General features: G+C 41.8%; 1 protein-coding gene across 6 annotated transcripts in view; it reads right to left on the bottom strand.

Moving 5' to 3' along the window:
* BICC1 (BicC family RNA binding protein 1) overlaps positions 1 to 19929 on the bottom strand; it is a 93071-nt gene extending 73142 nt beyond the window's left edge. The window contains exon 1 of one of the 6 annotated variants that reach the window (XM_086899697.1): positions 19778 to 19929. Coding sequence is in view for 4 of the 6 variants with exons in the window: in XM_086899691.1 (XP_086755817.1) it covers positions 18841 to 19276 (436 nt within the window). In the remaining 2 variants the exon portion in view is untranslated. Of the gene's footprint in view, positions 1 to 9025; positions 9401 to 13579; positions 13703 to 17579; positions 17901 to 18001; positions 18417 to 18840; positions 19277 to 19777 lie in introns of those variants that run through there. The other 5 variants (XM_086899691.1, XM_086899696.1, XM_086899692.1 and 2 more) reach the window with 5 other exon arrangements.
* Positions 19930 to 24936: the final 5007 nt, after the last annotated feature.

The following is a 24936-nucleotide window of genomic DNA, read 5'->3' as shown; positions in this document are numbered from 1 at the left end:
CAGTGAATAAAACCAAAACTACAGCCAGGTTTTGGACCAAAAAAATATTAAAGTGTCATCTGGTAATGAAGTAATGATGAGATTGCTATGGGAGCAGGTAAGTTAGGCTGGAAACCACAGGAAAGCAAGATTGTTTTACAAAACAGGTAGAGAAGTACTGATGAGGTTCTTTTCAAAAAGACCAATAAATAACTAGCATAAAACATCAACTTAAGTATCAAGGAAGTCTGGCAAAAAGAAAAAATATTATCCAAAAGTCTTTAAAATAAGCACAGCCAAGAGTCATACACAGGGAATACTAAAAGAGATTGCTCTTGAGAATAATTCTAGCTAGGAATGATAAAGACAGCCAATACAGAAAAAAGGGCTCTTTTATTTATTTATGGAGCCAGGTTTGCTCCTGAGAAATCCCTGTGTGTGACTCTCATGATGTAAAGCACAAGCAGACACATACATAAGGTACTTCAGTTCATTTATACAAACAGGGTATTTTTAATTTACAATAACCACATCTGTATGCTGGCATGTGGGAAAACAAGAATGCCGTGCAAATGCATGATTTCTAACTCAAACAACAGTTTTGTTTCAAGCAGGCAAGGGGGCTTTGAACTACAAACCTTCTTAAGGAAATACAGTCCACTTGAGAGCAGAGGGAAGTGGCTCAAAGTCAGCATTCCCAGACATAAATAAGCATGTACTGGGGTCAGCTTTCTACAAAAGAAACTAGTTGCCCAGCAATGATAAAATGTCTATATGTGTGTTTGCAACAGCCATCAGTAGTTTCTTCAACCAAAACCAAGCCATGTGAGTGTTTCATGTTCAACAGAATTAACAATAAACCAAGCCTCAAGCACTCAGTTTTGCTGCAGAGTAAAAATATAATGGCACTGTTGCTAATTGACAGCCAAGGGGATCTTAGCTTTGTATTTCAGTGAAAAACAATCTCCAGCCTGAAGCACAGATTGGTCAATACCCCTTATGTGCCCACTTTTGGCTACTGTTTCCAGTGAACACTAGCTAGTAGTTCATTTTAAAAACAAAAATAAAGCATGCAACAAAGCCTTGTTCTAGTCCTAAGCAGATCCAGTTAAGAAATACTGAAAAAAATTGCTTTATGTTTTCATTCTCTATCAAAATGTGTAATAGGAGTAGATGATGAACAATGAATAGCAGGAACAAAACCATCCCAATAAAAACCACACAGTTTATGTAAGAGGTGAACACACTGTAACTCAGTCTCACTTTCTCCCTGATGACTATTTCAAGCCAAGTAATTTTTCAACAACAAATTGTAATGCATACAGGCAAGCATCACAATCACAGAAAAACCTGTCATTTTCCAAGTCCTCCATTACTTCCTCAAAGCTTTACCAAGTCCTCAGAAAAGAAGTCTTTCAGGTATTGGGTGAGATTTAGAGTTGCAAGTTAACTTACAAGTTAAAAAAAGTCAACATATAATATATATATATATATAAAACAAACCCAAAATAACATCTAATGCTTCTTCCCCTTATAATTTAACAAAAAACCCCTCCACAGAACAACCTCTTAAACTGTTGTTCTCAATATACTGAGACTCTGACCTTTATTTCAGCTTTTTTAATCACACAGAGCAACTCAGGATTGAAAAAGCCAGGTCAGTATTCCCACAGGTTTGCAAGAACTATGCAAAGCCTGGAATAATGCTGAATAAGCCACAAGCCATCCAGGAGAAAAATAAAAACAAAGCTGTACCACCAACTGAAAACTGAAAATTTAAGGCTAAGTACTTTACTCAAAATTGCCAACCCAACAATAATTTCCCTGAGAAAGAAAGGTGAGGATAGACCATGCAGTCCTTGTATTTGAAAATGCCTGCTACTGAGGAAAAGTTCAAAAAGCCATCACAGCCTTTGCTCTTCACCATCCAGAAAGCTGTGCTTCAAAAAAAAAAAATTGTCCACAAAAAATTCCAAACATTCTTCTTCCATTACAATAATATAGATTTCAAGATGTTCCACAATGTGAACCAAAGCTTTGTGCAGTGCAAGGCAGCCAACAGAAAAAATACATTCTTTCTGCACTTTAAAATGGATTAGCTTTAAAACCAAGGAGAAAGGGAAAAAATTGAGGACTTGCTGCTCTAGTTCTTCTGCTGAATGTTTGGAAAGTTCATGTTTCAGGAGTCTTTAAGCAGAGTAAACAGCAGGAGACTGCACTGGAAGAGGAAGAAGGTTAAACAGTAAGTTATAGCGGCAGAGTCAGGGATCTTAAATCACAAATGAATTGAGAAAGGGTAAGGATGAGTCCCCACAGAGAGAACTGAAGCCGTGCTCAGCCCTGCTGTCACACAGCACACACAGCCACCACCAGGGAAAATGGGCATTTCCAGTTCAGAAAAATCCTCCCTACAGTGCAAGCATCCCCTCAGAATAAACTGCATTATGCCTCCTGCAGAAAAATGGCAAACACAGACCTACCCACACATGATAAGTATTAGGCAAAGCCTCCTACTATTGACTTTATTTAACTGGGTCTTCCTAGAGTTGCAATTAATCCCTAGGAATTTTCCAAGTTCCTAAGTTTGCAGAGATTGGGTGATTTTTATACCAAGTCTGTTTTTCCAGTTTAAAAAAAAAGTCCATATACTCAGAGGAATGCAAACCCAAAATTCAAACACCACCTCCTGATACTAAAATACAGGTATTCTAAAAAAACATAAAATTATAAATACATACACCTTATTTACTCTAAAGACAATACAAACCATCAATAGCACTTAAACTTGAGCTCAAAAATAATACAGAAGTATCAAGTGTATATAGTTTATTGCATAGATGCAGCAGTACAAGTATGACCCATCAGATGTGGCTCCAATCTTCACAATTCACGCTGCTCTTGTGATAAACATGACAGTATTGTGCTTCCTACTGTGCCAGAAATGACTTTATCACTTAATTTATGCTTCTTTCTTCACGCTGGCTTTTTACCACTGCTATTTCAACTATTTGAGCTGTTCCTTTAAAACAGGATTTGGCAATAGTTTGCTTTTTTTGGCACACTACTAAAAACAATAAGGCATTGCATACAATTAGCACTAATTAAGTGGCATAGAGACCAGTAGATAGTTCCGTAAGGACAAGCAAGTAAGTTTATAAATTACTCTTGTGAAGGAAAGGACATTGTAAACAGCCAGAAGTTACAGTCAAAGAAGCTCACTAGACTCTGAAAGTCTCAGCCTATCTCAACCATAAAATTATAGGAAAAAAACCAACCCAAACCATCTAGAATTAAACATCTAGAATTCATTAGAGGTGAAAGTCTGGAGGGTGCGCTCCATTTCTGGAGTTCATAAGCCATTATTATTAAGACTGCCAAAAAAAGCAACATTTCCTGTTTGCATTTTTTTCTTCTGTTTTGATTTTGGTTGAATTTGGGTATTCTGTTACAGCTCAACTGTATTTCACCATAAAATACTTTCCGGCTTTTTAAGTTGCTACCCTGAAATCATGAGACTGCTTGGCTACCACAAATCCACAATCTTGGCAAAACTGATTTGCAGAAATTGATACAAATCTTTTCTGTAACTTAATGAAAAATAATCACCAAATTTAAGGTGTCAGAAGAAAAACTTTGTTTTAGAAAAGCAAATAAAATCTGTTGCCTAAGCTGTCACAGTGAAATGTTAACCAGCTCTCACTGTGTCTACACTGAGCCCACTTGACCACAGACCAGAGAGGTTTCTCCAGAAAAGGAAACTATTACTACTCCATTGATGAAAAAATAGCACCAGGGAACTGAGACAGCTCGAGCACCAGTCCCCAAGGTGTTCAGTCTACTTCAATCTCTATACTGCAGTAATTAACCGGTTCCTGCCAGAAACATCCCAAACCAGTCTGTATTTGAGCAAAAGGAGCCAACCCAGGATCCACCTGCAGCAGTAACCACAACTTACAGAAGAACAAACAAGTCTCAGTAGAGCACATTAAAAAATTTAATTAAAAGTTATTTAACTTACCAGAAAAGGTGCTTTTGTGCTAAACAGCCTCTTCATCTCTGCCTCTGTCCTTAAAAATGCTGAGATACCCTCCCTTTAAATTCAATAAGGTTTAACTCATGGACTACCTCAAAAGAGAAATTGACTTTGTATTTCTGAACTAAAAGAAACATAGCTCAAGAGCAGAATGTTTGAGAAGACTACATCACTTGGGAATCACAAGTGATAACAAAGATAATTATATTTTATAATTAGAGTAGAGAACCATGTCTTCCCTTATGCTGATGTTAATCCCTTTTACAGGATATAAAATTACTCAGACATTGTTAATAGCACATTCTTACTCCTTTGATTATTAAAATGGTAGAAGAAAGGTTAAATTACAACAAAATTCTAAGTACTGAGGGCTTTCAAGTGTTTCAGAATGAGAAGCTCCATCTCCAAGTTCACCATTACCTTCACACTACCAGGTAAAATTGATCTACTTTACAAATACATGTATTCCCTCAATTATTTTTAATCATTTGCAAGTAATTAAGATGAGTAAAACAGCACAACACCAATCTCTTACAAAGTGACTTCTCAGCTGTATGCAAAACTATACTCCTAAAGTCTTTAATGTTATTCAGAAGATTGAAAAAATTCTTTTATGGTTGTGGCTCTTCTCTTTAGAAAAAGCGCAAATCCATTCTGATACCTGACCAGCAGCTCCACACCATGGTCCTCCAGCTCACATCTTTAATACCGAAGTCAACACACACTGTGGCATCTGACTTTGCTTTATTGCAGCAAACAAAACTCACCCAAATATCCCAACCATCTTGGAAACTGACTCCATTCCAGTGAAGCAGGCCTGATGACCCTGAATAGCTGTTTTCAGACACACATCACACAGAAGGAACCCATCCTAGGTAGGTACATAGCAAAGCATCTACACCAAAGCTTGTATGTGTAATGTCTGCCAAAGATCTATATTCTAACTGAAAGGGTATCTAGGAGAGAATGGAAAAAGGCTGTGTTCATTCAGCCCCTGCAGGCTCCCAGCTCTCCCTGTCTGCCTCTCACTCACATGAAGCAGAGCAGCCCAAAGTCTGGGTACCAGGTGCAGCAGTGCCAAACACACTCCAAGGGATCTCGATCCATCACGTTGCTGAGAGGGGGCAGAACAGAGCTGGTGAGTGGTTCCTCCTCCTCTCCTCCCATAAGACACTACAAATAGAAGGAGAGCAGAAGAAAGGCTGAACAGAAACTGAGCAGCTCTTCTCCTGACAGCATGCCTGGCTGCTGTGCAATGTATGGGGAGATCCTTCCTTTGCACATCCAAAGCTACTGGACTTTAATAATCTTCTTAGTCATGTCTCCCTTCGCCTCTTGGGTCCTGAGATTTCCTACTTTGAAATTTCCTATCCGTCTGAAAAACTTGGCTTTGACACCCTCCACTAACCCTCTGGTCTGGCTAACCTGCAGGGGCAGTTGTGTAACTCTTTCCTTTAACTCAGCCACTCGCTGCACCCACGCCTGGCTCAGTCCTGGAGCGGCCAGACCCAAGCCACTGCTCCACTTGGAGGATGAACATTCCTTTAACTCGTGCAATGCAGAAAGCAGGAGCAGGGAAGAGAGAGACACTAAAAGCAGCCTCAGGCAGCACAGATCTGTAGCACAAAGCTGACAGCACTTAATTTTTTAACACGTTATTAAAACCAGTCTCAAACTCTCTGCTGGCTATTCAAGCCTGGAGGGAAAGCAGTGCCAACAGAAGCTCTGCAGCGAAACAGGAAAGACACCCAATGAAAAGATTCCTGCAAGGATGCAACTGATCTCCTCTAAGGAAAAAATATATTACCATTTTACATTTTAGTTGATTAGTATTGTATTCTCAAGTCAAAACAGCACTAACCCTTGGCACTCTACATAAACACAGGAAACATATTTCCACATACAAACCAATTTAAAAAACTTCAGTCAGATAAAATTTATCTGTCGTCTAAGTTTTCATCTTTCAGGTGATAAATACCTAAAACTATACTTAAAATCCAGCAGAATAATCTTCTAGCACTCACTTCCCCCAAACTTTTACAAGAACACAGAATATAAAGTTTTGAAAATGTTTAAATATATACAGAACTTTGCAATACCCCACTTTTTTTCCATAGCTTGAACGATTCCTCATGTCTCAAGCACTGGAATGATTTTTTTATTTCTGCCAAGTCTCTGAACAATCTAAAGATGTCACTGAAGACCACTTAAAGTAAAAAACCTGAGTGCTGCTAAGCAACCCAGAAAACATCATTACATGTTCAATTGTTTAGTGCATTGAAAAATTTCACACATATTGAGAATTCATGTATTCTGCATTCTAATGATGGTAATGTCTTCCACACAGAGGAAGAAAACTCTGCAGAATATGTTTGTATTTAAAAAAGGAATTGCTTATAAAGAACTAAAGATTTGATCAAGTTTTTTCACTGGTTCTGCACATGGAACAGGTTAGAGACAGATTCTCTCTTATTCACTGTTTTATACATACTCCGAAAGCAAATTTACTAAGGAAAAACATCACTTGTGTTTGTTTAATTAAACAACTGAAGACATATCAGGATTCTTTTCCACTACATAAAACAGTATTTAAAAAATGTATTCCACCTCCAGACTCTTTAAATCAATGCTAATTTAACGGCTCTAGTTGCATATAAACAAAGGCCATCTAATGTAATTTATTATTTCACCACTCTAGCACTTCTTACCCCTGGATGTGCTTACACATCCAGAAAAAGCGAGACCAAGTCTCATGTTCCTTCGATGAATCAAAGGATTTCCATATCCCAGCAAGGGTGACATGCAAATGTATCCTTCATTTCAATTACACATAAATACATACGTGTGTTTTCCTATTCAAATGTAAGTACTACACACACAGAGAAATGATTTTAAACACAGGTAATTTTAACCCCTTTCTGTTCAGCACATGGCTCATCTTTCACTCATGGCTCTCTACCACAGTGTAATGTCCTGCACAAGAACTCCCTTACAACAATGCTCCTGGTTTAATTACACTGCATCCCAGTTTATACACCCTCAAGGAACACAATCTCACCATCTCTCTCAATCTCGTGGGGAATATCTTCAGACATCAGTGTAACTAAATATAAGAAGTGTTTTACGGCATCACTTATAATGGACTTAATATTTATTTTGGAATTATGGATTTCATTTTTTCCATCTCTCAAGATGCTTGTTCTTAAGTTACCAATTTTGTATATTCCACTGCCATAAACTTACTGCAGGCACAGACTGAACAGAACAGAGCCAATCAAAATAGACATAATCAAAGCCCTCCATTCACACAAAGTGATTGGCAATAATCTAAAAGGCACACTTAAATGTTAAGCCACTAATTCAAAGTGGTAGCACAGAATCCTCAAACCAAAGTTTGCTTAAAATGTATAAAGGATATAATCACCTGTATGTTGAATTTAAAAATGTTCTATACACAAAAAAGAGGAAGAGGTGAAAATCTATTTAAGACTTTGGAATATATGGTAACCTCACCATGGAACATTAGACTATCAAAATAATCAAAAAATTTAAAGCTTTATTTAGCAAAGTAGAACAAAGGACAACAGCAGAAGCTGATACCCAGGAAGTTCCATCTGAACATGAGGAAGAGATTCCTTACTGTGCAGTGACTGAGCACTGGGACAGACTGCCCAGAGAGGGTGTGGAGTCTCCCTCACTGGAGATACTCCAGACCCAGCTGGACACAGCTCTGTGCTCCAGGATGAACAGGGAGGCAGGACCAGATGACCCCCTGTGGTCCTTTCCTGGCCCACTCTGTGACTGTGTGAGGTAAGAACAGCACAGATATATGTACGTGTTCCAGAAAACAAAAGCAGCGCTTCAAAACAACAGGATAAATCATTAGTGTTACCAATTTCACCCTCCAGTTATCTTTTAGCATTGCTCCCTTCAGACCAAATTTACTTGGCTTAATACCAATTTTCAAATATGTTGTACTAGAGACCATTTAGCTCAGCTTGATTATAAAAATGTTGCAAGTTCTCCTCACAAGAAAATCTAGCATAATTCCTCTCCAAGAACCAAGTTTAAACAGATGAAGCCCATGATCTGAGCTGTTCCACAAGGAGCAGAATGGTATTTTGGGTTTGTTCTGCTTGTCATCTCATCACTAGTACGGACAATCATTCAAGCTTTTACACGTACTTTGTGCCAAATAAGTGAGAAAACACATTATCTCAATCTTTTTAAGTACATAATTTGAACACACTGATATATTTCACTTGAATGATCTGGAAAGAGGCTTCGTTTTTTTCTTTCCTTGGCACCCTTGCTTATAGTCTTTTGCTTTCAAAACCTCTGTGATATTTTAGCAGCCAGAGCAAAATCCTGTGCCATTGTAACTCCTACAAATAGAAATTATTTTTGCAACTTAAAAAGCTGCAGAGAAGGACTGAAAGACATAAAAAAAAAAATCAACCCACAGCTTCTTAACAAGTTGGGCAGGCACACAGGAAAACAAACCAACCAGAAAAACTTTTCTGGGAGATGGGGGAAAAGAAGTAGCTATAAAATCCTGGTATAATAAACATTCCATAGCATCTACATACTACAAGCCTGACAATAACCACATGAGCACAGTGATTGCTGCTTATTTTTCCTTGAAAGCCATTCTTACAGACCTGATTCATATTACATAGTTTTAGGGGAAAATGGAATGAAGATTTTGCAAAGCCTCCCAGGCCTGGCCTGCAGAGGAGTTTAGTAAATGAAAATGGATGGCTCATGCTTCACTTGCATTGACACATGTTACCAACAGGGAAAAAGCCAAAAGAAGAAAGAGGACTCACTATTTTTGTACATTAATATTCAAGAAAAATCTTCTCCACACAAATTTATCAATTTTATTCACAAGGAGTATTTTTCACAAGTTTTACTGCAACCTTTACAAGCCAGGCAAGCCCTGGAATTGCATCAAAATGGGGAATGCAGCTGCCTTGTGGCTGGCACCAGCTACACTGACCAGCTTCCTACCTTTTGGAAGAGGCTCAGCAGTCAAATCAGGGAAAGCCATCTTCACAGCCCTTAAAGGAATAGGCCAAAATCTAATCCTTAAAGTTCTAGGACATATCAACCAGGGCAATTAAAAAAAAAAACCAAGAAAAAACAAAACTAAGCAATAAAAAAGGAGCTTTACTCCACAGTATTTATAAACTGTTAATCTCAAGATGCCAAATTCAAGACACAGCTGCTGGCAGCTGGCCATTTGGGAGGTAGTCAGAATGACTGGAAACTTAATGCCTTTTAAATGTATCATCTATTATTGTCTTTTTCTCACCACAAGTGATACACTTACAAAGATATTTTTTAAAAACCTTCCACCCTTGAAGGGAAAGAAACCTAAAGAACAAGTTACCTCCTGTTTGTTCTCACTCACATGAGCAAGGAAGACACTTCCAGGAAGGATAAATTGAGCAACGTGTCCTTCTGTGGTTTACACAACAGAATCCAAGCAATAGAGATAACAGGACTGCGCTCCAATCCCAGCTGCACTCCCAAGTCCTGTTTTCACAGCTTGCTCACATACCATCAGCAAGAACACAAAGCTTAGGAGGATGTAGTGTAATCCAGAGCACAGAGTCCCTGAACTACACCACTGGAACCAGCAAGGCCACTGCAGCCACGGCCAGCTCCCACCGCTTGGCCACTGAGCATCCACTTAGTTTATCCTACCCCTGGGACCAAACCCTGATAAAGCCTCAGCAAAACCTCCAGCAGGTGGGAGGCACACAGCTAACCACAGCTGCATCCTTGTAGGACTATCAATTCAAAAGCTATCTATGGATGCTAACTATGAGCAAAGGCAGGGAGCACAGTGCCTGTGGAAAAGCAGGCGGCATAATTTTCTCAGTCTCGCCTGAGAAAGTGGCCTGGGAAATCCTAAGGAGGAATTAAAACAATCCTCAGAGATACAAGACAGCCTTGCAGGTGCTGTTTGTCGGTTTCTTGTTTCCTTGCAGGAGAAGGTCGAGGGCTGGTGAACCCCACTGACCAGTGATGGTGATGTGTTAGTTTATTAACCAAAAAGAGTTTTACTTTTCTGTACTTTCACTTATCGGTCTATAAAAGAAGATCTGAGGTAATAAACCTTAAGAAAAGGAAGAACTCTCCTGTTTAACTCACAAGAGAGTCTGTGTCGTTCTTCTCGCCGTTCCCAATAGAGCAACAACTATCTGAAGGCAGCAAAGCAGCAGCACTCACACTGCCACATGCTCTAGTTGTGCTCCTGTAGGCCAGAGCACCCCAACACCACCACCTGCAGCCAGACACAGCCCCCTGCACCCCTCATCTGCATGAGAATGAAGACCTGCCCTGGCAGCAGCTGCCTGACCCAGCCATCCTCTTGCCTTCCTGGGGATTGCAGGGATCTTCCTGGGGGCCAGCACAACCAAATCCTACCAGGACTACTAAAGATGGGGTACACAGACCAGTTTTCCCAGCAGATGTTTCTCAGTGCCCTGAGGAAGGCAAATTGACGCCTAAATCAATCACAGTTTTATCAACTCTGGAGAACACTTCAGGCTGCAAAGTGCTATTTTTAATTATGGTATCTGACCAAGAATTTACCTAAAAATGTATTTTCAATTATCTCACTAATAAACATTAATAAACACTGTGCTTTTAATATTACAGTCCAATCTCAGATTTAGTATTTTATCTCAACAGTTGAAACTGTAGTTAAGAATCCTTTGATTCCTTTGCTGTCCAAAAGAGACAGCAGTGACCTCACTTCAGCACTATACAATGCAAAACCTGGAAAGTCTCCAGATTTTATGGATTATTTCCTTTTCAGAAAAAAAGGAAAAGTCATAAAATGACATTTTTTTCTGATTGTCCTATCATAAGGCACCACTGAGAAGACTTTGGCTCCATCTGCTTATATCCTCTGACACACACAATTCATACGGTGTTCCCTGTGCCTTCTCAAGATTAAAGCTAAACAATCCCAGATGTCTCAGCCTCTCCTCCTATGTCAGTTTTCCAGTCCCTCAGTAGTGTTGTGGCCTTTTGCTGGATTTGTTCCAGCATGCTCATGTCTCTCTGCCACTGGGGAAACCAGGGCTGGACCCAGCTCTCCTGATGTGCCTTACCAGGGTTGCCCAGCATTTCGGGCCCAAACCTGTGAGAGTTTTCTGCCGTGGTGCATCACTTCATGTTCCCCTTTGCTGAACTTCATTAAATTCCTCTGGTCCATTTCTTCAGCTTGCCAGGGTACCTCTATGGCTGCCCTCCATCTTCACATTCATGATTCATTTTTCCTTGCAAGGCAAAAGCCCAGCAAACCAGTTCCTGCTGTCACTTCCCTGTCTGGAAGCTGTCAGGAAAGCATTCCAGAAATCTCCTACATGTCCTGCCAGGCTCTTGCCCCAGCAGAGAACAGAAGGGTTAAACTCCTTCATGGGGATCAACAGCAAACAGGAGAATCCCCCCCAGTTTCCTGAAGGCCTCATCTGCTGCTTCTTCCCAATCAGATTGTCTGTAAAGCCACCCAGCACGCCTGACCCTGCATTCTCAAATGGCTGGTGGTGTACTCCAAGGCAGAGCTCCTGCAATCCTGCCACTCCCCTGCATAAAAGGCAATACCTCCTCCTCAGCATCCCTCTCTGTGCACCCTAAAGACCCTGTCACTGAAGGAGTCCAGTCCCCAGAGCTATCCCATCACACCTCTCCAGCCTCAGGGAGATGGCAGCCCTGCAGTTCCACCTGTCTGCTACCCATGCACTACCATCAGGCACTTCAGGGATGTACTCACGCACACGGGTTTCCCTGGAACAGTTCTGCAGGCACATGCCCATGGTGTGCCTTCCCAATTTCTATGTCCTGGTGTCTATCACTTCAGGAGAGCTGCACAGTGGAACAGCTAGGACAGAACAGTGCTGCTACATGCCCAGCAACTGCTCCACAAAATCTGGCTTGCAGCAGAAAATTAAATGAAGTTATGCTACCAGGAAAGTGACTTATTCAAACACTCAGTGTTCAGTTAGGTATTTGTTTTCAATCCCCTATCCATCACACCCATCTTTTTCTGCAGAGACATCAAGAGTTTTTCCATGCAATATCCAAAACCCGCTTTCACACATGAGAGAACTCGTTGATTACTCAGATTCCTTAGACTGTATTATCTAGTGAGATAACACTCTCACTCAGGAGTGCTCCTTCAAAACATCAATAAAACTTTAACATGAAACTATTTATTCCAGTAAAGAGGATATCACTGCAGACATCTTTACATAAATCAGCTATTAAAGTCACCAAAACATGAAGAGTTCCTTTGCTTCATGCAATACACTGGCCTGAGCCAGAGAAAAGAAACAAAAACAAATACCGAACAAAAGCTGAGGCTATGTTCAAAGAATTGCTTAAGTCAAAATTATTTTAGAAACTATCACTAATTAACAGGTAGTTTCTTAAAGAAGAAACCCTTAAATCAAGTGCTCGTTCCTTCAGATAGCTTTTTAGGTGTGTGCATTTTCTGTAGCTGAACTCCAACTCATGTCATACTAGTTTTTAAGCTCAAAGTTCATGAAAGTCACCAGTCTTCACAGCAAAGGTCACTACTGTAAAAATGTTTTTTAAAAAGCTGTTAGTTCTTCCACACAGAGGTTTGAAATTAAAGAAAACTAGCATGTTTCATTGTTTGAGAGGCATAAAGCCAAGAGCCTGAAATGAGTACTCAAAATAGGACATATTTTCCAGTGGAGGTAAAGATTACAATATAACCAACAGGAATGTGCAAGCCAGCAATACTTAACTCAGCAGCTCATGCCAAACCATGATAGTCCGTTGTACTTCTTGAACACTGAAACTTGAGAAAGTGGTATTATTACAATTGTTAATAGAGGAATGCAAGAACTACAAGTCACACAAATTCATTTCATTTATTTATTTTTTTGTAGAAATAGACTATTCAGCACTTTGGGGATTTGAAAACCTGACAAAGAACTTTTTTCCTACTACATATAAGTTAAAAACCAAATGTAAATGCTATTAGGAAGGTTCCAATTTCCCCACAACTATGTCTTCATATATGTTATGCTAACCCATTACAAGGAAAAAAATACAATAAAAACCACCAAAAGAAATCTCACAATTTAGAAGAAAAGCCCCACATTTTCTTCCTCTAGGAAAAGCAACTGTTAGGTTTAGTAGGTTAGGACCTATTAAAATAAAGATTAAAATATTTCAGTATGAATCTGGTCATAGACAAGAAACGGTTCACAACTCTTGGAGCTCCAAAAGGGACATGGGAACTGTAAACAGAAGTATAAATCAACAGCACTCTGAGTATTTTTAACTTCAGCTGCAAGCAAGGTACACTATTTGAAGGACCACAGTATTATTATACAGATTTCTGCCACCATCACAAACACACAAAAAAATCCAGAGGAATATCAGTAATTCCTGCATAGCCATTTAAGCATAAAACCCCAAAATAAATTTAACACACAACTTGTCCTCCCTACACAGACTCCATCATAGGAACATTACAATTGCCTGTTAAGCGGCCAACTTGCTTAAAATTTGTACCTTCAGGGTCCATCCTCTAATAAAACCATTGTTTGTAGCACTCGGCAGAAGCCCAGGTTTCTTAGAATATCTGTCTTCTTTAGCACATTCCAATTAAAGCGCTTTTCTTCCCCCTCCCACTCCATTTCCCACAAACTTTGCCTGCCACACATATTGATCTATCATCTGCTGTAGGTGAAACAAACTAGTGCAGAGATAGGAAAAGTACTGAAGTACAGTTATGCATTAAGTAGGGAAAATATACTTGCTTAAACACAGGTTTCACCTGATGGATCAGCAAACAAAAGCTGGTTATCATTCAGGCATCACAAAGAGGCATTGCATAAGTACAATCAAGATCTGACAATGGTGGTGACCTTTAGGCAAAGGAATTAACAATTGATTTACAGTAAGTTTCGCCTGGATTAAACAGCGTAAAGAAAGTTATCTAAATCACCTCCCCCTAAGAAAAACAGGGCTTGTTTTGGCAGGACATTACTAGCTGAGCATTTTTCTAGCTCCTGGTGACAGGCTAAGAGCACCAAAAGAGAGGGAGCAGAATGTGGGAGAGCGCACCCAATGCTGCAATGGCGGGACAGAGCTACACAAAGGCACCTCAATGAGCTCTGACTGCTCCTACTGAATTTGTTACAGCACTTGTGTCCTTACTGCCTGCAAAGTAGGCAGTGATCCACTATTCTTTTTAGAAATCAAGTCTACTCTACATAAACCCATATTGACATGATTCCTATAATTCTGGCCTACTCCAGCTGAGCTGTGACATAACCAAGCCCACTGCTATTTTCCAAGGCTCCCACCTGGTTGCAACACAACCTGTTCTGTAAGACGAGCTCGAGAGCAAACTGGATGCTTGTGCTGCTGAGTGCTCTTCAGAGTTTCCTGGGCATGTAGGTGTGTGCTTTTCTTCATGTAAACACATGTTTATTGTTTATCAATAAATAGTCAGGCAAATGCTGAATTACCTCATAAGGGAAAAAAATCCCAGGAAAACAAATAAAAACACAGAACATAAAAAACCACCAGCCATAAAGTTTTAGATCCATAATTAAGATTACCTTGGGAGTCCTCAAAACAAAAGATGATGCATAAGAGAATACAAAACAGTGAAGAAAAACAGAATTTTAACAAGCATAGTTTCGTTCTTTAATGAAAGAGCCATACATAATATGGGCCCACACACCATTGGTAGATTTAGACTTATTAAAAACAGCATGGATTTGTTTTTTTAGCAAACTCCTATCATGTGATAGTGCATTATAAAGTCAAACTATTTAACTGTGAGTGCTTAAACCACACATTACATAAAAAACCCCTACATCTGCTAAAGAACATGACAAAGAAAAAGGGTTATTTGAAATGCAAGACTGGCATAACATTTTGTTACCAAGAATGAGACACACCACACAAGGCAAAAAAATAGGCGTTGCTTTCTTTGGTTTGGGTTTTTTTTAATGTTGATGGTCAACTTGTCTAAGCCTCTACTGATTGCTGCAACATCAGCTGATAGATTATACTTTTTGGACATCTTTCCTAAGTTTACTGTTCTGCATCTTTACAGTAATACTCAGCTCCTATGGTAACAGGCACGGAAACACACACTAAGTAAATAATCCCACAATATGAAGTCACCTAAGCATTTACCAGAATTTGTGTAGAGCAGCTGTAATTAATTGGGCTACTAGGAAATACCACCTTCTGTCACTGCTGAAAAGAACAGCTGATCTGTTTTACTCATGGTGGCCTCCTAGAAAAAAAAATACATTCTAGAAGTATCTGTTCACCAAAGAATTAATGAAAACATGAGGCATAAGAGAGCTTACAACCCACTGTAAAGACTATGATTTGTTTATTGGGCCATGATTCCAATCATCTATGTGCAACTAATAAAACAGTCATACAAAGAAGATGGACACAAGGGAAGAACAGTTCTTATTTGCAAGGGGTTTACCACAGCTATTGCAATTTCTGATATTCCAAACAGAACCATTCAAGAAGTATCAATACGATTCTTTTAAAGCAGGGGGAGATAAAAAAAAGGTAGCAGAAGCATCATCAAATCAATTAAAATTTTCTGACACCTCAAATGTCAGATTTGATTTCTGCTTCGGATATAACTGAAGTTAGCAAACTACCTGCACCTCCTCTTTTTTGAAAGAGAGCCACTGAGTTCTTGCTACAGCCCTTACTGCAGTTACTCTGTATCTCACAGGAAGGTGTTGCAGTTCCCTGATGAGCTGCAGTTTGCTATTCCCAGGTGAGCCTTGCTGGGAGCAGCCCCAGCCCTAGGGAAACTGCCAACAAACTGTGGGAAAGATGAAAATAACCACAGCAGCTACTCAAAAAGTAACAGAAGCACTGAGCTAAACATGGAGCTGCTGCATATTCTGTCTCCCAAACATTTTTCTTAATTTCACAATTAGTGCAGTAAACAACAGATGTTGATGAGCAAAAAAAACCAACCCACCAAGGCACCCCCAAGCAGGAATGAAGAACATCTCGTAAGTTCCTTCAACAGATGCTCTTTCAAACTTGGCTTTAAAGACAACTGAACTAAAGATGATACAGACACACTCTTCCATAATATAAAAAAGGTGTGGTGATCACTAGAAGATAGTCTAAGAATTTTAATAATTTAAACACTAACTTTACCAAATGTAAGCAAGCTATCTAGTAGCTGGTAAAAGCAGAAGAGGAGCATTTAAGCATCTAATATGAACAAAAAACTGTATTTACACCAGCCTAAAGAAAAAAAAAAAAAAGAAAAAAAACACATAAAAAATTGGTTAACTTTTGGAAATAAGAAATCCACTCATCATCATTTGGATTGAAGAGATGCTTCTCTTCCATGATGCAATTTCTGCATATTTTAAAAACTTCCAATGAAGGATCTGGTATTAGAAACCATAGGAAACACAATCTTACAAATTATCTGACTAATGTTCGCTCCTGAAGATGGCTCACATTGCTTTCTTTCCATTGTCCCTTTCCTACTAGGGCAAGTCAAAGCTTCTATTCCCAAAAGACAGGGACAATCAAAAGGTTGGGAGTGCAGAGGAAGCTAAAAAATAAAATCAAGTTTGGCTTGTAATCAGCAGCATAACTGACTATGAACTTCTGGGTACCACTTACAGATCTGGGTCACGATGTTTTCCCTGACAGAGGTGCTTGAGGTTCTTGTAAGGCAAGAGATGAGACAAATACTTGTAAAGCACAGAGAGAAAACTGAGAGGACACTGACAGAAAGTGATAATGTTTAACAAACATATCGCTTTTCTCACAGAAAGAACTAATACGTTTGCTTCTTGTTTTGTAATAAGCAGTTTTTCATTAACATTAAGCCAGACAGTTCAGATTTTCACATAAAGCCACTTATTTCCACGTCCAATATAAACTTTCCACCACAACAAGGACAATTATCTGATACAAACCCTCCTCAAACCATCATCTGAAGAACATGTATTCTAGACAGGGCATACAGCAACCTCATAAAAAGCAGACAGTATTCTGCTTGCATTTACTCACTATGCACTATCATTCACATACTTTTTGCTACTTTATTCTTCTTATAAAAATAAGAAATAAAATTTTAAAAAGGAGCTAAGAAAACTCTTACGCTTTGACACTGGCCACTACTGGGTCACACAACCTATATGGTATTTGTTTTCTTCTTGGGAGCTTTGTTTACCCCTTCATGCTCACTACCTCAGGAAGTAGAAGAAAGGACTATGTGAGGGATGAGATAATGGAAATTTGTTTGGCTATTAGAGGAAAAAGTTAAGGCAACCTTCATCTTCTTACAGAACTCTAACTTTTGACCCTTCTCTACGTTTTCTTACACAGAAATACCCATGTGGTTTTGGTTTGCAGACACTTTCAATGAGCACATCTTTATAAATAGTTGTTGCTGGTCTGTTTCTCCAAATTCCTTTCTCTTTACTGCATTACATAATTAGATTTCTCTACTAGCACTAAAGTATTAACTGATTAAAGATTAACTCACCCCCAGGAGAGAGCATCTCAATTAAAAAAATTCCAATCATTGTAGTCACCAAGTCAAAGCGCAGCTCTTCAGTGACCAACCCAACTCACCAGCTCCCGTTCCCCTGCTTGCTCCCACAGCCTCCCTTCCACCTGCAAGGAGGAAGGCAGGTGCCCTGGCAGGGGATGCTCACGTAGGGAACACCTAAAGTTTCCAGTAAGTGACTGAAATGCCTTCCTCGTGACACGCCAGGTGAAACATTTGTCAAGGGTTTGTTTGTTCTGAAAATGTACACAAATATGTGAGTTACCACGTTAGTGTAACATTAAATGTTTACAAAACAGTAGTTCCAAAGGAAAAAGCGCCCTCTTGAAACCGCCACCATCTTTTCTTGTTGATCGAGACGCACCTTGAGATTTGACACTGTAAGGCCTAAAACTCACCTCGGTTCTCACGGGCTCCTCAGAGCAGACGGCCGGGAACACCCCGGGGGAATTACCCCGCTCAGCAGCATCTTCAACTGGTTCGAACTTACTCATGTGCTCTTTAGCAACAAAACCAGCAATTACTACTCCTGTTTTGTCAAAAGCTGCCTACGTAACTCCCACTGAGAGCAGATAATTCAAAACATACTAGGATAAAATATGTAGCCTCAAGGAAAGAAAGAAACTTCAAAAACCGCGAGAAAGCGGAGCCAAGGGCCGAGCCGGTCCCACGGCAGCGGCGGCCGCTGTCAGCTCTGCGGAGCCGTCCCCGCTCCTGCGGCCGGGACGCCCGGCTCCAGCGGCTCCCTTCCCGCTATTCCTCGAAAGCCGAGAGCCCGCACCGCCCCGCCCGAGCGAGACGGCATGTTTCCCCAGATGGAATTCGGAGGGACGGGGACCTCGGAGCCGCAGCCCCGCGGCGCGGGACGAGCCCCGGCGGGGCTGGGCACCGGCACCACCCGCGCCGGCCCCAGGCGGCGGCTGGCCACCCGGGCTGCGGGGCCGGGGCGCTCGGCTCCGCTCCGGGGGCACAGGGAGCCGCTTCCCCCGGCGGAGCGAGAGCAGCCCCGGCCCGAGAGGCCACGACAGCGTCCGGAGCCGGGACCGGCCCACGGGGCTCCCGCCGACCCAGGCCCGCGTCCAGCGCTCGGGGAAGGGGCTGACAGGACGGGGCTCCCGTTCCGGCGGGGAAAGGGGAGCCGGGACAAGGCACTGAGGGGCCGGGGCCCCCTCTGGCCCCTCCCGGCGGCCGCCACCGCCCCGCGCCCCCCGGGCACCGCCGCCGCTCCCGCCCTCACCTTGGAGCATGGCCTCCAGTTTCTTCCTGTCCACCCGGAATCGCTCCTCGCCCCACTCGGGGCTGTGCAGGGGCCGCGGCGGCGCGGCCGAGTCCTCCTCGGAGCCGGGCGCGGGCGAGTCGGCGCTGCGCTCGCTGTTGGAGCCCGGGTCGGAGAGCGGCTGGGGCAGGTACCCGCTCAGCGGGTCGCACTGCGCCGCCATGGCGCTGCCCGGCGGCCGCCGCCTCGGGCCCCACTCGGCCGCCTCCCCGCGGGACGCTATCTGCCCCCACAGCCGCCCGGCCGGCGCATCCCAGCCGCCGCCGCACCGAGCCCCGGCGCCGCCCGCCTCTGCCCGCGGCTCCCCGCCGAGTGAGCGCGGCCCCGGCCCGGCGGCGTCCGCGGCTCGGCGGCGCCCCCAGCCCGCCCGCAGCCCGCACAGCATCCCCACCTCCATTGGGCCGCCGCCCGCCGGGGAGGGGCCGGGGATATCCCCGGCGGGAGGGGGCAGCGCCGCGGCCCCGGAGGAGGGCGGGGAGGCGCGGAGGGAGGGCAGGGGAGGAGAGGGGAGATGCCGCCGCCCCCAGCGGCACCGCCCCCGCGTCGGGGCGCTGGGCCGGGGTCTCTGCTGGCTGAGGTCCCCTGCCGGCCGGGGTCACCCTGCCGGCCGGGGTCACCCTGCCGGCCCCGACCCCGTGAGCGCGTCGGCAGCGACCGTGCGGTGCCGGGCGACACACGGGACGGGCGAGGCACCGTGCCCAGGGCCGATCGCGACTCACGCCGGTGTGGGAGGCAGGGACCAGCCTTTGCCGCATGTCCTGAGCGGTGCCGTGGCTGGCACATCCCCTCCCGCCGGGGCGGGCCCTGCCTCCCCGCTCGGACGTTTGGCTGCACGAAGCTTCGCGATGGAGAAGTGCCTTGTGCTGCACCGCAAGAGACTGGGTTACTCATTCCTCACCTGCTGCTGTTTATCCAGCACCCCCAGCTGGGTGTTTATGCACGCCCAGAATCCCAGCTGGATGTACGATGGCACATTTCATACCAGTTTGCAACCAGTTTGAGCCCAGAAGCAGGCGGTGGTGTAGAGGAAACATCAGCATGAGCTGCCACACTGGCCTGGCGGCAGTGGTGGCATTTTGCTGTTCCTGCAGCCAGACACTGCCCGGGAGGCCCATCACTGCCCAAGTGTGACTGCCCAAATCACCAAAGATTGTGCATGGAGTGAGGCATTTTCAGCCTCTGTGGATGGTAGGCTGCAGCTTGCAGGCAACACACTGTTCACGAGGTCCTTTGATAGTTTCCCTGGCCCCAGGAAATAAAGTGTCTGAAGTCAAAACCCCTAAATATGAATGTAGGTCTTGAAAACAGTGTAATCTCCCTTTCTCTTAATATTTTCTTGTAGTGTGATCTCATTATAGGTGTGAAGGGTAGGTGCAAAGACTGAAAGTCTTATCCTTCCCAGCTGAGAAGTTTAAAGTCATCAAGCACTCTTTTTTCTTTCTTTCTTTCTTTCTTTCTTTCTTTCTTTCTTTCTTTCTTTCTTTCTTTCTTTCTTTCTTTCTTTCTTTCTTTCTTTCTTTCTTTCTTTCTTTCTTTCTTTCTTTCTTTCTTTCTTTTCTTTCTTTCTTTTCTTTCTTTTCTTTCTTTTCTTTCTTTTCTTTCTTTTCTTTCTTTTCAAAACAACTTGAAATTCAGCGAAGTGTGCTGCCTCACCCCAGACCAACTGGAGTTGTGTGTCGTCTAGATGCCAGGACCTGTGAGCTGCACAATCCAAATATTCGCAAGTTATGAGTGTTGACAGCACCAGTTACAATCCACAACACCTACAGGTGCTTAGCTCCTCAGAGCTAAACAATTATTTGGGTATATTCCACTCATAAATTAGTGAGATTTACGGCCAGAGTTTCTCAGTGTAGGAAATCCAGAAGGTCCCTTTCTTTGAATTTTATCCATTCCTGCAATACAGCCACAGAAACCTTCTTTCTCATCAGTTAGTTGAACCCAGAAGTAATCTTTTTTTCAACAGCCATAAAAATAATATAATCAATCAAAGACCTCTTAAAAAATAATTTTGTCCACAGCTTAGTTCACTGAAAAGAACTCTTTCTTAATGTGCTTTTAGATTAAAAAATGAGAAGTAAACTCTCTGATTTCCTATTTAAATCTATATAAATGCTTTTAAAAGGATACAGTGAATAGGCATTATTATTGGTAGTTAAATTCAGTACTCTACCACTTCAATTGAATAAATTACATTTTATTTTCCTAGTATATTGCAGGGGAAGAATAAAATGCCTGTTACACAGAAAACTTGAACTAAGTAGAAGAACACATTTTTAATGGCTGCATAATTTTACATGTGGATAAAATTGGGGAAATGGGCGGAATTTGTCAGATATGAGATCAAATGGCTAGAAAGAACATCAGCTGAAGTTGACTTTGGCATATATAATTTACGTTGGCCATTTTTCTGGGGCCAATAGCTCGATCAAAGGAAAGAATAACAGGATCTTTCTCTTTCTGGTGTACCATGTCTATTTTGCTACATTCTCTGCCTCCTTTTTTCATCCTGGTCTCTTTCCCTCACCTCACACACACACACATAACATCTGCAAACCTCAGAAAAAGCATAACTGAACAAGAGAATGTTTTATTGTCACACTCAGCCTCTGTGCAGTGTCCATATTCCTTGGGGTGAAATAGATCCTGGGATTTAAAGGAACTTCATTACCTGGGTGATCTCCTGTACTAAGTCCCACCTGTCTGGGACTGCAGCAAGTCCCCAGACAGAGAGTGGTGCAGGATCTCTCCTGGGAAGGGTGTGGGTCTGCCCTTGGCCCTGGGGATGAGAAGTGAGAGTCACCATGCAGAGAGCTGCTCCCAATGCAAGGAGCTGATGGCTGGGTGTGTCTGCACTCCACGGGCCCAGGAGGTAGAAGTTAAATATAAACGGAAGAGTAAGACAGTGTAACTTACCATTAATACAGAGCACAGTCTGTATTGCAGAGCTTGCATTTATTTATTGTTCTTGAGCTCAAGTTTCTCTACTTCACAGCACCACGATGAAGCAAAGTGCTCTTTTCTGTAGTTCCCTGTGGTGGGTGCAAAAAGGGCGGAAAAAAAGCTTTGGAAAGCTGCAAAGTGAGGGTGGGGAAAGAGAAGGTAGCACACAGATTCATTCATCATCTGTAGTATCTAGAGATGCTTTTCTGGAACGAGTGCTAAATTTGGGCTATGTTGTTTGAGAGAGGTTTATTGCTGGTGAAAATTAAAGCTGGTGATGTTTTGAAAGGCTTTGTTGCATTCACTATTTTGCAGAAGTAAGAGCCTATGGATGCTAACTATGAAGCAGGGAGCACGGTGCCTGTGGAAAAGCAGGCGGCATAACTTTCTCAGTCTTGCCTGAGAAAGTGGCCTGGGAAATCATGGGGAGGAATTAAAACAATCCTCAGAGATAGAAGGCAGCCTTGCAGGTGCTGTTTGTCAGTTTCTTGTTTTCTTGCAGGAGAAGGTAGAGGGGTGGTGATGGTGATGTGTAAGTTTACTAACCAAAAAGAGTTTTGCTTCTCCAGACTTTCACATATCGGTCTATAAAAGATCTGAGGTAATAAACCTTAAGAGTAGGAACTCTCCTGTTCAACTCACAAGAGAGTCTGTCTCGTTCTTCTCTCTGTTCCCAATAGAGCAACAAGAGCCTACAATGTTTTGTCTCATTATGTTGTATGGATGCTGAATGTGAGAAATCAGACAGGTAGCACAGCGTCTGTGTGAAACTAAGTCACATAACTTTCTCACACTGGCTTGAGAAAGTATGGCTTGAGAAATCATAAGGAGGAATCCAAACAGTCCTTAGAGAAGGAAAACAAACTTGCAGGTGTTGTTTGTCTCCCTGCTGTTTACTTGTAAGAAACAGTCAAGTGGTGTTGTTACTAACTGTCCAATGATAGTGATGTGTTGGTTTGATGACCAATGAAAGCTTTACCTTTTCAGACCTTCTTGGAACTGTCTAGAAAAAGAAGATCTGGAAGAATAAAAAATGTTCTCTTTTGCAACTAAAGCTGAAGTCTGTGCCATCACTTCACCATTCCTAATATATTGCAAAAATGTTATGCCATATTCCCCAAATGAGCCCCATTAACTTAAATTTTTCAGAATAATATAATGTGGCCTACTGTGTTATAAAGTACTGTGCACCCACCAGCAAATAAATAAAAAATCTTCCACAGCTGTTACAAAAACTTTTCCATCCCTAGAAATTCTCCAGATAAATTCTTTTTCTAACCAAAAGGGCAGAGAGATTCTGAACCATCTTTTTCGTGATACAGAATCATGGAACTATTAAAAAAAATTTGAAAGATATCACTAAAAGGTTATCTTGTTCATCTCCTAACTATGCTGAGTTCATTCCTGGTAGGTATTTCTTTATTCACTCCTTTACAATTTCTAATGATGAGGTCTTCATGACCTATCCAGGAAATTCCTGTACTTTACTTACCATCCAGAAGTATTTTCTCCCTTTAATAAATAACTTGAATTATTCTTTCTGCAACTTAAAGCTATTAGTTTTTGTCCATTCCACCATGGACACATTGAATGAATTATTTCTTTCTATCAGATTTTGGTGCTTAATACTTTTATTGATCAATCTTTAAGAGTTACCTTCATTAAGGTAGATACTCCTAAGTCTTTCAGCTCATTCTCAGAGGCTGCATTTCTTGTTGTTCTGCAACAAACTCTTTCCATAGTAAGCTACATTCTTCTTGAAATACAAGCACAAAACTGGAGAGAGTACCCCAGCTGAGGCCTGACTAATGCTGGACAGAACTGCATGATGCTACCAGCTGCCTCACAACCTGTACTCCTGATTATCCATTTCTATGCAGTGCTTATCCTGTCTGCATGGCATTGCTGGTTTGTGTTGATGTACTGTAACCCCCAGGTCTTTTTCTGAAAATGCCATTTGTCCACCTAATTGTTCTTTGGGGTTGAATACTGTTGCTCAGCATGATCTCCTGGTCTTTTCCCAAATGAATTTAATCCTGGTTTTTTTCTAAAATATTGTGTTCCTGTTTCTTTGACACCTATTTGGACTAATGCTGTGCTTCTGCAGCTTCAGTTTTTACACACCTCAGAAGAATACTTTCAGTTTTCTCATAGAATCATCAATGAAACACAGAACAGAGATGGGCCCAGGACAGAATACCTGTTTTGGTACATCCTTCCATCCTAATGGTCACAACAGTCCTGTGTGGGGATGCTTATTACATATTTTTATGTCATTGACAACTTTTGCTGTATTTATGGGAATGTTACAGAAAATAGTATTTAAACTCTGCTGAAGTTATGGCTTCTGCTGCTGCTCCCCTGTCTGCAGACATTCCTGGTTTGTTACAGTAGCACATTAGTCTAGTAGAATTTATTCTTGTCATAGCTATACTTGTGGATAACTCTTGTTATTAGGTTACCTATTCCAATTACCTGTTCCAGCTACTTTTTTTACTCCTGAATATTTCTGGGAGAAGAAGTTAAACTGATTAGTCTAGAATTTATTGGTTCCTTTCCTGCCTTTTATACAGACAGTCATCATATTTGACCTTTTTCAATTTTCCGGTACCTCACCCATCACCAAAGGATTTTACAGAGAGCCATTAATGGTTGTGAGAATGAGCAGGGAAATAAATACATCCTTGGTGAACTTGACAGAAAACCATTGGATCTCAGCTCAAAAGTCTGACTGATCACACACGAGGTGTTAACATTTGGTAACATTCAATGTGCTGTATAACCTTATATATACACTGTTATTTATTAGAGCCACTCAGTTTTAAACATCTTAATCTCTGGAAGATTTTTCAACAGATGGATTATGTGAACCTTGTCTTTTCTGAAATGTTAGGAGAATTAGAAACAAATGTACAAGGCTCAGAAGTCCAGGAATTTTCACTCTTGGAAATGGCACGGGTGCTTTCTGGCAGGAGAGAAACCTGTCTGTTTTGGTTCTCAGAAGCAAAGTCACCATTCACATTCTAAATCTAATTATAAAATACTATAAAGAGAGATTTAAGTATTACCAATTAGAAAAAGAAAATTGATATTGCCTAATTTGTAAGGAGAGTA

The sequence above is a fragment of the Cyanistes caeruleus genome, chromosome 8, assembly GCF_971803275.1.
Source record: "Cyanistes caeruleus chromosome 8, bCyaCae1.hap1.1, whole genome shotgun sequence".
NCBI lineage: Eukaryota > Metazoa > Chordata > Aves > Passeriformes > Paridae > Cyanistes > Cyanistes caeruleus.
This window is presented reverse-complemented; position numbering and strand designations above follow the sequence as displayed.